The sequence below is a fragment of the Peromyscus eremicus genome, chromosome 22 (assembly GCF_949786415.1).
Source record: "Peromyscus eremicus chromosome 22, PerEre_H2_v1, whole genome shotgun sequence".
Lineage (NCBI taxonomy): Eukaryota > Metazoa > Chordata > Mammalia > Rodentia > Cricetidae > Peromyscus > Peromyscus eremicus.
The window spans coordinates 24,073,213-24,087,057 of record NC_081437.1 but is presented as its reverse complement, the minus strand read 5'-3'; the positions used below and the strand labels follow the sequence as shown (position 1 = coordinate 24,087,057).

At 43.7% G+C, this 13,845-nt stretch overlaps 1 protein-coding gene across 1 annotated transcript; it reads right to left on the bottom strand.

The window, feature by feature from the left end:
- Nucleotides 1–290: 290 nt before the first annotated feature.
- Nucleotides 291–12,969, bottom strand: LOC131897317 (uncharacterized). Its single transcript, XM_059248185.1, has 6 exons — nucleotides 12,958–12,969; nucleotides 12,613–12,661; nucleotides 11,959–12,010; nucleotides 10,615–10,710; nucleotides 2,404–9,569; nucleotides 291–394 (listed from the first exon to the last, which is right to left on the bottom strand). The coding sequence occupies exons 1-6, from the start codon at nucleotides 12,967–12,969 to the stop codon at nucleotides 291–293; spliced, it is 7,479 nt and encodes a 2,492-aa protein (XP_059104168.1).
- Nucleotides 12,970–13,845: the final 876 nt, after the last annotated feature.

Genomic DNA, 13,845 nt, shown 5'->3' with positions numbered 1-13,845 from the left:
CTATGACTTGATCTGTTGGGTTGAGGGTCAACCTCATAGAGTTCTCTGTTGTTTCTGGGCTTTTATGTCCCAACCCTTTTGTCATTTCTGAAGACCCCGCATCTTGATAAACTGGTAGTGAAATAAAATCCACCAATTTAGAGACTTGGTGCCTCATCTTCTCAGCATAGTCCTCCAACTGGTGCCCTGGTCTATATATCACTTGAGAGGATTCTATGATTTGATCACGTGTTTGGGGATTTTGGTTCCCAGGTGTCACATTTTGAAGGAACGGTCTTGGTGATAACCCCCTAGAGGTTCCAGTTTGTGGCAGAGACACCGATGACAATTTCACATGGTTTACACTTTGCCACTTCGGCTCTGAAGTAAATTCCGTCGATTTCATGCATTGTTGCTGTGATTCCGGAATCAAATTTGAAAATTTGACACTAGACAGTGCTGGTCCTGCTATGAAGTCCCCGGTGGACTCTGGGGTCGATACCACTGGTTTCTCATTTAAAGGAAACTGTTGGCGATCCATGCTTTGCTGTTGGGAGCCCAGCCTCAGCTGCATAGGCTTTCTTTCATGAACACAAGGCTTCGGTGCAAGGGAAGTCTTAGTATGTTGAGAACAGTGGCCTGGAGCGAACTCTAAAGGGTTCACACTTGGAGTCGGTGAGCCTGGCTTCAACTTTACAGATTTAACTTTTTGAAAACAAGGTTCTGGTGAATATTCGTTACTTCTCACGTCCTGCAGACCGCAGCCAGGTGTCACTTTTACAGAATTTGTCAAACAAAGCAATGGCTGGTTGCTCATCTCTGGAGACATTCTATCTTCAGGCAGTGGGGTTGGTGAAACTCCCACAGATTTCACACCATTTGACGGAGGCCTCAAAGTAAATGTGGGTTGTGCAGTTTCCTGCCACGACCCAAGTTGGTTCTTCAAAAATGGGATCTCTTGAAACTCTGCCCCTACCATTAAGTGAGATGACATCATACCTTGAAAAGGTGGTCCAGAGTTCAACAGAACAGATTTTGGACATTGAGATTCTGATCCAGGCATCAACTCAAAGGACTTCATGTTTTGCAAGTGTGCCCGTGAACTAAGCTTCGATGGATTTATGCGTTGTAATTTTAATCCTGGATTCAATTCAGAAAAATTCACACACTGTACCTGTGGCCCAGGGTTGTATTCCACAGGTGCTACATCTATAATATTTGACCCTGGAGTTGAATCAAACTTCAGGTCTTGCACGTGTTGTCCTTTGTTAACTATTATAGGCATCTCTCTTTGAATTCCTGTCCCTGAGTTCGACTCAGAAAACTTCATACCTTGAAGTTTCGGGGCTTGTAAATTGGGCCCAGGGTTGTATCCAGTAGAATTTACAGACTGTGACTCTTGTCTTCGAGTACAGGCAGAAGAATCCACATCTTGCAAATGTGTTTTGGTATTGCACCAAACAGGATTTACACACATAATTTGTGGTGCTGGAAATGTTCTACCATGATTCATACCGAGAAGAAGTGGCTCAAGACTACACCTATTGGAATGTTCACACTGAGGGTTTTGCCCTGGAGTGCATGAGGAAGGATTTACACCTTGATAACGTGATTTAGGATTGCGCCCAGTAGAACCTACACACTGAATGTGTGGCCCTAGAATTGATGCCCATTGATTCACACCTTGCAAATGTGCTTCAGGATGGCACTCAGTGGAATTTACACAAGGAGGACTTGGCCCTGGGGAGCATGGAGAAGAATTCACACCCTGAAAACTTAGCCCTGGGGTGCATATAGAATTCACACACTGAGCACTTGGCCCTTGGGTGCATACCGAAGAATTCACACACTGAGGACTTGTCCCTGGGGTGCATACAGAAGAATTCACACACTGAAGACTTGGTCTTGGGGTGCATGCAGAAGAATTCACACACTGAGGACTTGGCCCTGGGTTGCATACGGAAGAACTCATACACTGAGGACTTGGCCCTGGGGTGCATACAGAAGAATTTACATCTTGCCAGTTTGGCTCATGGATACACCCAGTATAATCTACACCTTGCAATTTTGGTCCTAAAATGCATGCAGAAGAATTCATTCCATGTAAATGTGGTCCAGGATTGCACACAGATTTTATACATTGAAGGTCTGGCTCTGGAATGCAAGCAGAGGAATTTATATCTTGCAAATATGGCCCACGTTTACACCCACTGGTGTTTATGTATTGAGAATTTGCATTGGGAGTGCATGCAGAATTCACATCTTCCAAGTGTGGTTCAAGGCAGAACACCTTAGATTTTATACCTTGAAGGTCTGGACCAGGGTGTGACTCAGACAATTCTACATTTTGTGTTCCGGTGTTGGATGCCATAACATTTTTACAGTGAATCTGTGGCCCTGCACTCGGGTCACAGGATGGCCTACCTTGCAGTCTAGGCTTACGCTTGAATTCCGGAGATGGCTCATCTGGAAACTTGGTTTCTGTGCGCCCCTCAAAAGGTATTATCTCTTGCAAATGTGGCCCAGGGTTGACGTCTAAAGACTGAGGACTTATTCCCAGGCCCAACTCAGAAGATATCACATCTTGCAACGGTTGCTCTGAATTGAATTCCATAGATTTCAGGTCTTGAAGCTTTGTACATAATTCTGATGACTTGATATGTTGTAAATGTGGCTCATCCCTGAACGCTATCTGTTTTATTTTTTGAAGTTGTTGCTTTTGACTTAATTTGTGAGACTTCCGATCTCGCTTCTGGTTTCTGGCATTGAGTTCAGAAGGCACCACTCTATAAATCTTTGAGTCTGAGGCCTGCTTAGAGAATCCCACAAACTGTGATTCTGAACCATGATTGATCCCTGTATCCTTCATTGTGTGGACATATGTGGGCTCAGACTTCACACCTTTCAACTCTGATCCACAGTTGACTGACTCAGGTTTCATACCTTGAAGATGTAATTCTGATGTTAACATAGTTAATTTCCTGTCCTGTAAATGAGCGGTTTCCAACTGCAAAGGTTCCCTGTCAAGTGCCTTACCAAATGTCCATTTTAAAGATTTTACATCTTGCCACAGTGGCTGATACACAAAGCCTACGGGTTTCTCTTTTTGAAGTTTGTCCTCTGAAATCACTTCGGAAGACTTCATACTCTGTGAGCATAGGCCAGGACTGACCTCCATAGATCTTCCATATTGAAGCTTTGTCCCCAGAATTGACTGAGAATATTTCTCATCTGAGTTTAACTTCCCAGATTCCCCATTTGGGGGCTTGGACTCCACTGTCACACCTTGTAACTTTGGGCCTTGATTAAACTCTACAGACTCCTTAGCTAGGAGCCTTTTCCCTTGAACCAACTCAGACGGCTTTTTATTTTGTGTCTGTGGTCCAGAATTGAGGTCTACCGCTGTTACACTTTGGGATTTTATCTGTGTTACCACCTCAGAAGATTTTATACTTGTAACATGTTGTCCCATAGAGTTCACACCTTGAAGTTTCATATCCATGATCAGCTCAGGATATTTCAAATCTTGTAAAGGGGGGCCTGAGTCCAGCTCTACAGATTTTGTACCTAAGAACATCTTCCTCGGGGTGAAATCATGTTTCTTACTTTGTAACTTTGAACTAGGTTTGTCTTCTACAGATTTCGTACCATGAACCCTCTTCCCTGTAATGACTTCAGAGGTCATACCTTGTAAGTGTGGTCCAGGACCAAAGTCCACAGACATGACATCATGGACCTTTATACCCATGATTGTCCTTGAAGATTTCAGATCTTGTAACAGCGGGCCTGATTCCCAGTCTTCCATTTCCATTTCTTGAGGCTTTGTCCTCAGAAATGAGTTAGATTTTATATCTTGCCACTGGGGCCCAGGTTTACAGCCTAGTTTGACACGTTGAGTTTTGGTACCCGTAGCTAACTCAATACATGGTTTACCTTTCATCTGTGAGCTGCAACTTAACTTAGTACATTTCATATTTGGGGACTCTGTTTCAGGTGTCAAGTCAGAACATTTTGCACATTGCCACTGGGGCCCAGAGCTCTTCTCAGATTTCATACCTCGAGGCTTTGTCTGAAGTGCCAACTCAGAAGATTTTTCACATTTCAACTCTACATTGTTTTGTGATTGTGGCCTTTGACTTATTGCTCCATATTTCACTTCTGAGGACTGTGACTCTTGTTTAAACACTGAAGGTGTCACAGTTTGAGGCTGTGTTCCTGGGGATGACCCTAAGGGATTCACTTCTTGAGGCTGTATTCCAGGCTTTAATCCAGGAGAGCTCCTGTCTTCTAAGCAAAACCTGGGTTTGAATGTCAATTTTATATTATTGATCTTTGACCTTAAGGTTGGGTCACATGCTTTCATAATTCTAAACTGCTGCTCAGATTTAAAATCAGTAGTTTTGGACCTCTGAGACTGATGTTCCTGGGTTGACCCGGAAGGTTGTTTACCTTGTGACTTTGGCCTCGTAGTCAACTCATCGGATGTCTTCACATCTAGTTGTACTGAGGGTTTTAACTCTTTAGCTGTGACATCCTGAGGTGGTAACCTAAGATTCAGTGTAGATCTATTAACTTGATAGTCCGACAGTGGTATCCAAAGAACAGATTTTGTATTTTCAAGCTGTGGTCCCTGAAGTAATGCCACACTTTTCACACACTGAGACTGTAGCTCTGAGGTTGATGTGATATTTTCTCCGTCTTGTAGCTGTGGTCCTGGGGACAACTCAGGGGTCTTCACACACTGTACTTGTGGCCCAAGGTTAAAATCCACGGATTTTTTTCCTTGAGGTTTTGGCCCTAGAGCCATCTCTGATGTCTCCCCACCTCTCAGCTGTATGGATGGTTTCCGTTCTGTAGATTCGACACCTGGAGATGGTGACCCACTATTGAACTGTAAAAATGTCACACCGTGGAATTCAGGTCTTGGTGTCCACTGGATGGATCTTACACTTTCTACCTGTGTCTCTTTGTTTAGCTGATCAGTTTTGATCCCTTGAGGCTGTGGCTCAGAAGTTAAGTTCAAAGTTTTAGTTTTCTGCAGCCCTAGTGCTAACGGAGAGGTTTTTACTTGCTGTAACTGTGACTCAAGATGAAACTCTCTGGATTTTTCTCCTTGAATTTTTGACCTGACAGTCAATTCAGATGACCTCACACCTCTCCGTTGTGTAGACGGCTTCAATTCTGTAGGGCTGGCACTCTGAGACTGTAACCTAAAGTTTGACCCTATACATTTCTCCCTTTGAAACTCAGATACTGGAATCCACTGCACAGATTTTGTACCTCCAATTTGTGGTTCAGTATTTAGTGCCACAGTTCCCCCATCTTGAAGCGGTGGCTCTAACATTGGCTCCAAGTCTTTCACTTGGTACACCTGTGATTCTGGAGTCAATGGACAAGGTTTCATATTCGGCACCTGTGGCCCATATTGGACCTCTTGAGCTTTTACATTATGAACAACTGGTTCAGGAGCCAATTCAAATGAGGGTGTATCTTTACATTGTAGTTTAGAGTTGAGCTGTATGGGTTTTCTACCTGCAGGTTTGGGTTCTTGATCTGACCCCATAGACAACATACCTTCTGACTCCAACTGTTTGTTCAGCCGGTTGAACAGCTCACCTTTCCACTCTGCTGTGCTTATGTGGTCATCCTGTCCGGGCTCAAGAGTTAAATCCATGGGTGCCCTCCCTTGATACTGTTGTGTTGAGACTAAATCCATGAATTTTACTCCTTGGATCCCTTGTGCTTTGGCTTTATTCACAGGTTTTAGACTTTGCTGCTTCAGACATGAGATGATCACACGTTTGCTGTCTTGTGTTTGTGGCCGTGAAGTCAGTTCCTTGGGTTTTACATCTTGTAGATGAGGCCCTTGCAACACCTCCATAGGTTTATCTTGAAACAGCATCCCTGGTGCAAAAGTCATGGGACTCTCCCCTTGCTTCGGTGATAAACTTTGTAGATGTGGCTCTGGTTTTGTCTTTTCAGGATCTACCTCTGCTGCAGATGATGGTTGTATTACATTTACTGAGTTCTCATTTTGCAACTGTGATTCTCTATCCATTTGCCTAGACTTTACTTCGTGGAGCTGTGGCTTTGGGATCACATCTTTAATATGTGGTTTGGGTCCTGCAGTTAGTCCTGTAGGTTCCACAACTTGTAAGGGTGGTTCGGTGATTACTTCTGCAGACTTCAAATTTTGGGCAAGGGACTCTGATTTCTCACCTTGCACTCCTGATTCTAGACTAAACTCCAGAGATCTCACTTCTGAATACAGGTCTATGATGGTTCCCTGGGTATCATCGACTTTAGAGACTGTCAATCTGAAGGTCTCTGTGTCTTCATGTTCTGGTTTCAGAGTTCTTTCCGATGGGTTAGTAACTTCTGCACACAGTTCTGGAGGCACCTGAACAAACTTCACATCTGGGGGCTGTGGCTCTGGGGCCATCACTCCTGAGGTCATAGTTTGCACTTCTAAATCTAGCAGCAAATCCAGAGTATCTTTAATTGCACTTCCTGATTCTGGAGTCTCTTCCATCTCTTTTACAACTTGGGTCCCAGATTCAAGAGTATCTTGGAGTGGTGGTGAGCTCATCTCCACAGATTCTGAGGTCTGGCTCAATGGTGCTGGAGTCATCCCTAATGATGATTGTGGCAACGGAGCAGATTCTTCCACCTGCTGGCAAGGTTCAGAGGTCACTCTTGCTTCTGAGGCTGGATGTTGTAGGGTCAGTCCTTCAGGTTCTAGGAAATGATAACTTGGTTTGGGGGTCGCTTCTAAAGATTTTGTTGCATAAAAGTGTGTGCTTGGGATCAGTTCACCAACTTCCATACTCTCCACCAGTGCCTCAGGAATTAGATTCCTACCTTCTACCAATGGAGTGTTTGTATCCTCAAGCAATGGTACAGGGGCTATCTTATCAGAGCCGGTGCTTTGAGTCAACTCCACCATTTTTATATCTCCTTGTATGTCCTGTGATAGGGCTGAAAGAGCTTCTTCCATTCCTTGAGACTGATAATCGGGCATCCAATGTACTGACTTATTATTTTGCAATTGTGGACCTGCCGCCAACCGAGCAGACTTTTTGTTTTGGTGTTGTGGTTCAACTGTCAGTTGGCCAGATTTCACATCTTGAAACTGAGACTCAGGGGCCGATGGCACAGATGTCTCACTTTGCAGTTGTGGTATGGGGGTTAATTCCTCATATTGTGTATTCTGCTGATGCAGTTCTGGGGCCAAATCTATACATAACACTGTTGAGGTTGGTGGTCCATATTTTTCGATTTGTGGGACTAAATCTGTGGTTATGTCCACAGATTTCACACTTTGCAATCTTGGATCTGGGATTAGGTGCTCAGATTTTACATTCAGTAGTTCTGGGGGAAAGTCCATTGAATCCCTAACCTTAGTCTGTGGGATTGTGCTCCCCCCGAAATATTCCATTTCCTGAAGCAGTGGTATGACTGGCACTACTTCAGCTTCTGGAACTTGATGCTTTTGGCCCCTTCCTATAGGTACTGCACCTTGATCTGGTGGTGCTGGGATTGTTTTCCTGGATTCCATTATTTGATGATGTGACTTTGGAGTCAGTGACACACACTCTGTGCCTTGAGGTTGTGGCGTAGTCCCCACGGAGTCTTCAACTTGACCCTGTAACCCAGAAGTCAATTGCAGAGACTCTTTAGTTTGAGGCTCTACAATTTGTAGTGGTGTGATCATTCCCGTCGGAGATGCCTGGACTGGCGGGGTCACCTTTAGAGCATGCAGGGACTGACATGACGGTAGTAGGTCATCAGTCATTCCTGATGGTTCCAGTACTTTAGATGGTGGCTGTGGGGGTACGCTTCTAGATTCTACAGTTCCTGCTAGGACAGTAGTAGTCGGAACATCTGGTTGAGCTGACACTGGGGTCAAATTTTCAGCTGGAGGCTGTGAGCCTCGGATCAAAGCCCTAGATTTAGTAATGTGTGGCTGTCCTAGTGGAAATATCTGCATGACATCCATGGCTTGTTTTGCCACTGGAGACACTTTTGTATCTTCAGTGGCTTCAGGCAGTGCACTTGAGCTAATTTCCATTGCATTTTGATGTACTGGACTGGGAGTAATCCTGATGTGTTTTGAGGCTTGATTCTGTGACCCCAAGGTCATGGTCAGTGTTCCCATGTCTTTATGCTGAGGCTGGGGAATCATTTCCACAGCTTCCACAACTGTCTGCTGTGGCCCTCGACTCATACTTCCTGGTCTTATGGCTTGATAGTTATGCAATGTATCCATCTTCACTGATTCCATGACTTGGTATTGTGGCTGTGGGGCTACTCCTACTGGTTCTATGCCATGTGGACTTAATTTGTCAATCATCTCCATGGAATCCGTGACGTGAAACAATGTCACAGGAGTTACCTCCAGGTTATCTGTGACTTGACTCAGTCTTGAGGCCATGCTCTTTAATTCCGTGGTTTGATGCTGATGATGGGTTACTTTTATTCGTTCAATTACTTGATTCGATGGCTGAGGAGTTATACTCACTGTTTCTGCTTGATTTGGCGGCTCTGGGGAAAACCCCACAGAGTCTATCAGCTCCGACTGTGATTTTGGGGTTATTCCCATTAAGTCCATAACCTGAAACAATGCCAATGGAGTGACCTTTATTCTGTCAGTGGCTGAACGTGGTATCTTGGGTGTCAGCTCCACATTAGTTAGTTGCGCCTTATGTGTCTGTACCCTTTTTTCTGGAAGACCTATGACCCTCTGCTCTATATTCGGCTCTAACACATGCTTTGAATCCTTTTTCACTAAAGCTTGTTCTTCCTGAATTATGTTAACCCCTAAATTTCTGGGAGATGGTGTGCCCATTGATATAACTAAAGGATTATATCTAAGTTCTTGGCGGTCATCCTCGGGTTGTGACTGCCTGTTTGAGGGAAATGGCTGTGAAATGATTGCTTCCGTCCTATGGACTTGAGAATTCACCCCAATGTTCATGTGGAGATGAAATGATGGGAGATCTGGAGATGTGTTGGTATTTTGCTCAATACTCTGAGGGATGAGTATAGGTAACTGAGTTTTCGGGAGCTCTTCTTCAGGGACTCCTTGTACATCCATGAAATGATTGAGTGTGTTCCAGGATTTCTTCACAGGCAGAGGCACCACATGTTGTCCCAAAGTAGAAACCTTATCTTTTGTTTTCTCTTGTTCCCAAGGATCTAAGGATTCTAAAATACAGCTAATGAAGGAAGTTTTTGCTTGTAAGGGACGAAGAACTGCCAAATTCAGAGAAAGATCTGATTTCTCAGAATCTATCAGCTGAGAAGTAGGCAGGGATGTGCCACGGCTCCTGGGCATAAATGGTTCCTTTTGGGAGGAAACAGGTCCACTATCGCTCTGGAATTGCCAAGCTGTCCCTTCAGGAAACATGGGAAGATAAGACAGGCTCGAGCTGTTGTTGGATGATGCAGAGGACATGCTGTAGTCAGTAGAAGTCTTTCCCTTTTTACAGTAACAGCTGGGTGGGACAATCTCCTGAACCACAATGTCAGAGTCGGAGGAAGAAGTCACATCTTGGGATTCTGAAACATTCAGCTCCATAAGTGTTGATCTGAGAAACAGAGAAATGTTTTCATTTTCTTTGGAATCAGTAGGGGAAGTTAGAGAGAAGGGAGGGAGTGGTTATTTCAAATCCAGAATATTTTTAGTCTAAGGGAGAGAAGAAGGAAAAGAGGGGTTGCATCCACAAACATCAATTATTTATGTAAAGAATTCCTCCGCCAAGAGCAAAGTAGACGAGTCCGTCAGTAGAGTACATGCTATACAAATAGAGAAGCTGAGTTCCATCCCTAGAACCCACAGGAAAATAAAAGAACACAGTGCCCCAGTGCTGGGCAAGCAGAGACAAGTAGATACCCTGGGCCTCACTGGACAGCCAAGGCTGATCAGTGAGTCCCAGGAGGTGACTCTATCTCACACAACAAGGTGGATAGGTGGATGGCTCCCAGAAATGACACCCAAGTTTTACACACCACACACGCCCACAAATGTACACCTGTGCGTGGCATGACCTGAGTTTGAGCCCTAAGACTCACATGTTGGAAGGAGAGAACTGACTCCTGTGGCTTGTCCTCTGACCACCACATACATGATGTGGCACCCATGTGCACACATGCAAAAAATACAAATGAATAAAATATACACATATATTTACACAGTGAGGCCTAGAGAAATAGCCCAGAGGAAAAGAGCAGTGATTTAGTGACTGCTCTTCCAGGGGACCCAAGTTTGAATCCCAACACACACATGGTAGGCCACAAACATCTGTAACTCCAGTACCAGGGGATCATATACCCTCTTGTGATCTCTCTGGGCACCAGGCATGCATGGGGTACACATACTTACATGCTAGAAAAATATCCATACAGATAAAACATAAAACAAATAAAGCTCACAAAATAGTTCTCCACTGCTCCTCAAACTAACTTTTTTCCTTTACCTCCTTCCTTTACTTTCTTTTCTTCCTTCCTTCTCTTCTTCTTCTTCTTCTTCTTCTTCTTCTTCTTCTTCTTCTTCATCTTCTTCTTCTCCCCTGCCCCCCCTCTCTCTCCCCCCACCCCCACTCAGCCCCCTGCCTTGTGACTCTGTTTCCTGACCTTGCATTATCCAGATGTTGGAAGATCTGTCGAAGACTCCTGTCTATTGACCAGAGTACATATTCCTGGGTCCAGTCGGTAGTAAGTCCTGAAATACTGGACACAGCAGAGTATGTCAGTGGAACTGAAGTGACATTACAGTAGGAATAGAAAGTTAATTTAGGAAGGAGGCAATTGCTCTCAGAGTAAATGAAGTCAGAGTGCCAGGTATTTTACGTACAGCATTCACAATGAAGATGGTGTCACGGGTAGGAATTCTATTGCTGTCATGAACCCCAATGAACATAAACAAGTTGTGGGGACAGGGTTTGTTTCAGCTTACAACACTCAGGTCATACTCCATTGCTGAGGGAAGTCAGGGTAGGAACTCAGGGCAAGATGGATCCAAGAGGCAGGAGCTGATCCAGAGGCCATGGAGCTGCTTACTGGCTTGCTTTCATGGTTTGCTCACCCTGCCTTCTTGTACCCCCTGAGACCACTAGCTCATGCGTGGTACCACTCACAGTGAGCTGGACCTTCCCACATCAATCTTCAATTAACAGAATGCAGCCAGGCATGGTGGCACATGTCTTTAATCCCAGCACTCAGGAGGTAGAGACAGGTGAGTTCAAGGCCAACCTGGTCTACAGAGCGAGTTCCAGGACAGCCAGGGTTATACATTGAAAAAAAGAAAGAAAGAAAGAAAGAAAGAAAGAAAGAAAGAAAGAAAGAAAGAAAGAAAGAAAGAAAAGAATGAAAATATACTATGGTGATATTTTATTTGTATTAAAATGTTATTTGTATGTTAATAAATAGCTTGCCCGGGAGGCAGAGCTATTAGCAAGCCATAGGAAAGCCAGACAGTGGTGGTGTACGCTTGTAATCCCAGCACTTGGTAGGCAGAGCTAGGTAAGTCTCTTTGTGTTCAGGGATACAGCCAGCATTGGATACACACGCCTTTAATCTCAATACCAACCATAGAAGACCTGGAAGTCTGTACAGACAGGCAGTGACGAGGCAGGTTGGGTTTACAACCAATGAGAAGGCAGAGCATAAAGTCTATATAAAGACTTTAACACAGGAAGTAGCTCTCTTTCGGAGAGGTAGGACAACCACAGGAAGACAGGTAAGGTTTTTGCTCTTAGCTATGACCTCTTGGCTTTCTTCTTTGCATCGGTTCTGTGTTTCTTATTTAATAAGACGGTTGGTTACATCTACAATGTACCACAGGCTTGCCCACAGGGCAATCTGGGGGAGCAATTAAGGTTCCCTCTTCCAAAATGATGGCAGCTTGTATCAAGTTGACAGGAAACTAGTCAGCATGGGTATTTGTCACAGGACAGTCTGTAGACAGACTCTGCTTACCGTGTCAGATCAGCTACACTGACGTTCATCTCTGTTTCTTCGAACCGTGAAACTGTAACAGGAGCCAAGAAACTGTTAGCAGAGTGACTGCTGACGTCATCTAACAGAACCCCCTTCATTTAACAATTAGGGGAGCAAAGATGAAGTCACACCCATCGTGAAGCTGATGAGTGGTACAGCACAGCTATCGAGTTTTGTTTTGCTTTTTAAGCATACTATCCTGTCTTCATCATGTACTAGAAGTGACCCAGGAGAAGCCCGGACTGGGAACGCAGCGCTGGGGGAACACAGAGATCCCGATACACCTTCCCCTTCAAAGATGTCTGTCCCACATCCACATCCGTGGTAGAGGAATAAAGGTAATGGACCTCCTGCACCACACTCTTGGTAGTTCATCTTTGTCCATCCTCCTCTCCCATACTTTGGGCTCTACATGAAGATGTAGAGACAGAGAAGCCCAAGGAAAGGAAACAATGGAGGATGGAGCTATCTGACTGACTTTGGAAGGAAAGATGTCAGAGAGATGGGCGTACTCTCCAGGCACACCCTCTTTTTCAACTTTCTTCCACTTCAAGTGGAAAGAGTCCTAAAGCAGGTCCACAGTTGATCCGTCATCAGCCTTGAGCTGACCCATAAGGATAGAATCATTCTTACCTCTGAGTTTCCGGATCTGTTTTAGAGATCTTTTTTGTTGCTTGGAAGTCTAGAAACACATAAAGAGAAACCAAGTCAGGTTTACATTCTAGTTTGGGGATTTTATTGACAACACATCTCATCTTATCTAGGGGATAGCGATATGTTTTATCAGTTGTCATCTGCAAACATATCATTAGTTACCATCTCATTTATTTAGTTGTGAATAATGGATTACATATCCTAAGGGACCAGCAAGATGGCTCTGTGGGCACAGGTGTTTGACACCAATCCCGATGACATGAGTCCCATCTCTGGAGCCCACATAGTAAAAGGAGAAAAGCAATTTGCACAAGTTGTGCTCACCTCCACGTGCATGCCATTTGTCCATGCGTGCACCCACATGCAAATTAGTAAGTGTTTAAACAAACCTAAGTCCTAGATTATTATGTGTAGTCCTGAGACTCTAGAGGTAAATATGAGTCCTGTGCTCTAGAGACTTGCATTAGTAAGGAAAACAGTCAACTACACAGATAAGATGCCTTGTGGGAGCCAGCAAAATGGCTCAGTGGCTAAAGGCACCTGTTGCCAAGCGTTGGCAACCTATGTTCAATCCCTGTGGCCAGTATGGTAGATGAAAAGAACTGACTTGTTTAAAATAACCCTGGACTTGAATTATAACCTGTTTTTATGTTCAAGCTATCTGTGTATTATTTCTCCTGCAGTTGTACATAAAATGTCTTTACATTAAAAAAAAGGACAAATACTACAGAATTGTATTACATGAGATATATAGAATATACAAATTCATAGAGACAGAAAGATTAGATGTTATCTCAAGATGTAGAAGAAAGGAATATAGAGCAATGATTTCCTAAGTACAGAATCTCTGTTTTATTTGATGGAAAAGTCCCACAAATGGACAGTAGTATCAGGACATAATATCATGAATGTAATAAATCAATACAATTAATGTAATTAATGAATATCATAAATACAGTTATTGAATGAATACTGCAAATGTAACCAATGAATACCACAAATGTAATTAATATCATGAGTGTAATTAATGAATACCATGAATGTAAATAATAAGTAAATAAATGAAAAGAAAGGTCTGCTAATTGCCAAAAGTAACCACAAACAGAAGTGTAAGGGAGCAATTTACTGGACCAAAAATTAAGACATACCATAAAACAAGTTCATAAGAACAGGAGCAAGCAGGTAGAATTTAAAAACAAAAAAGTTCTGAAA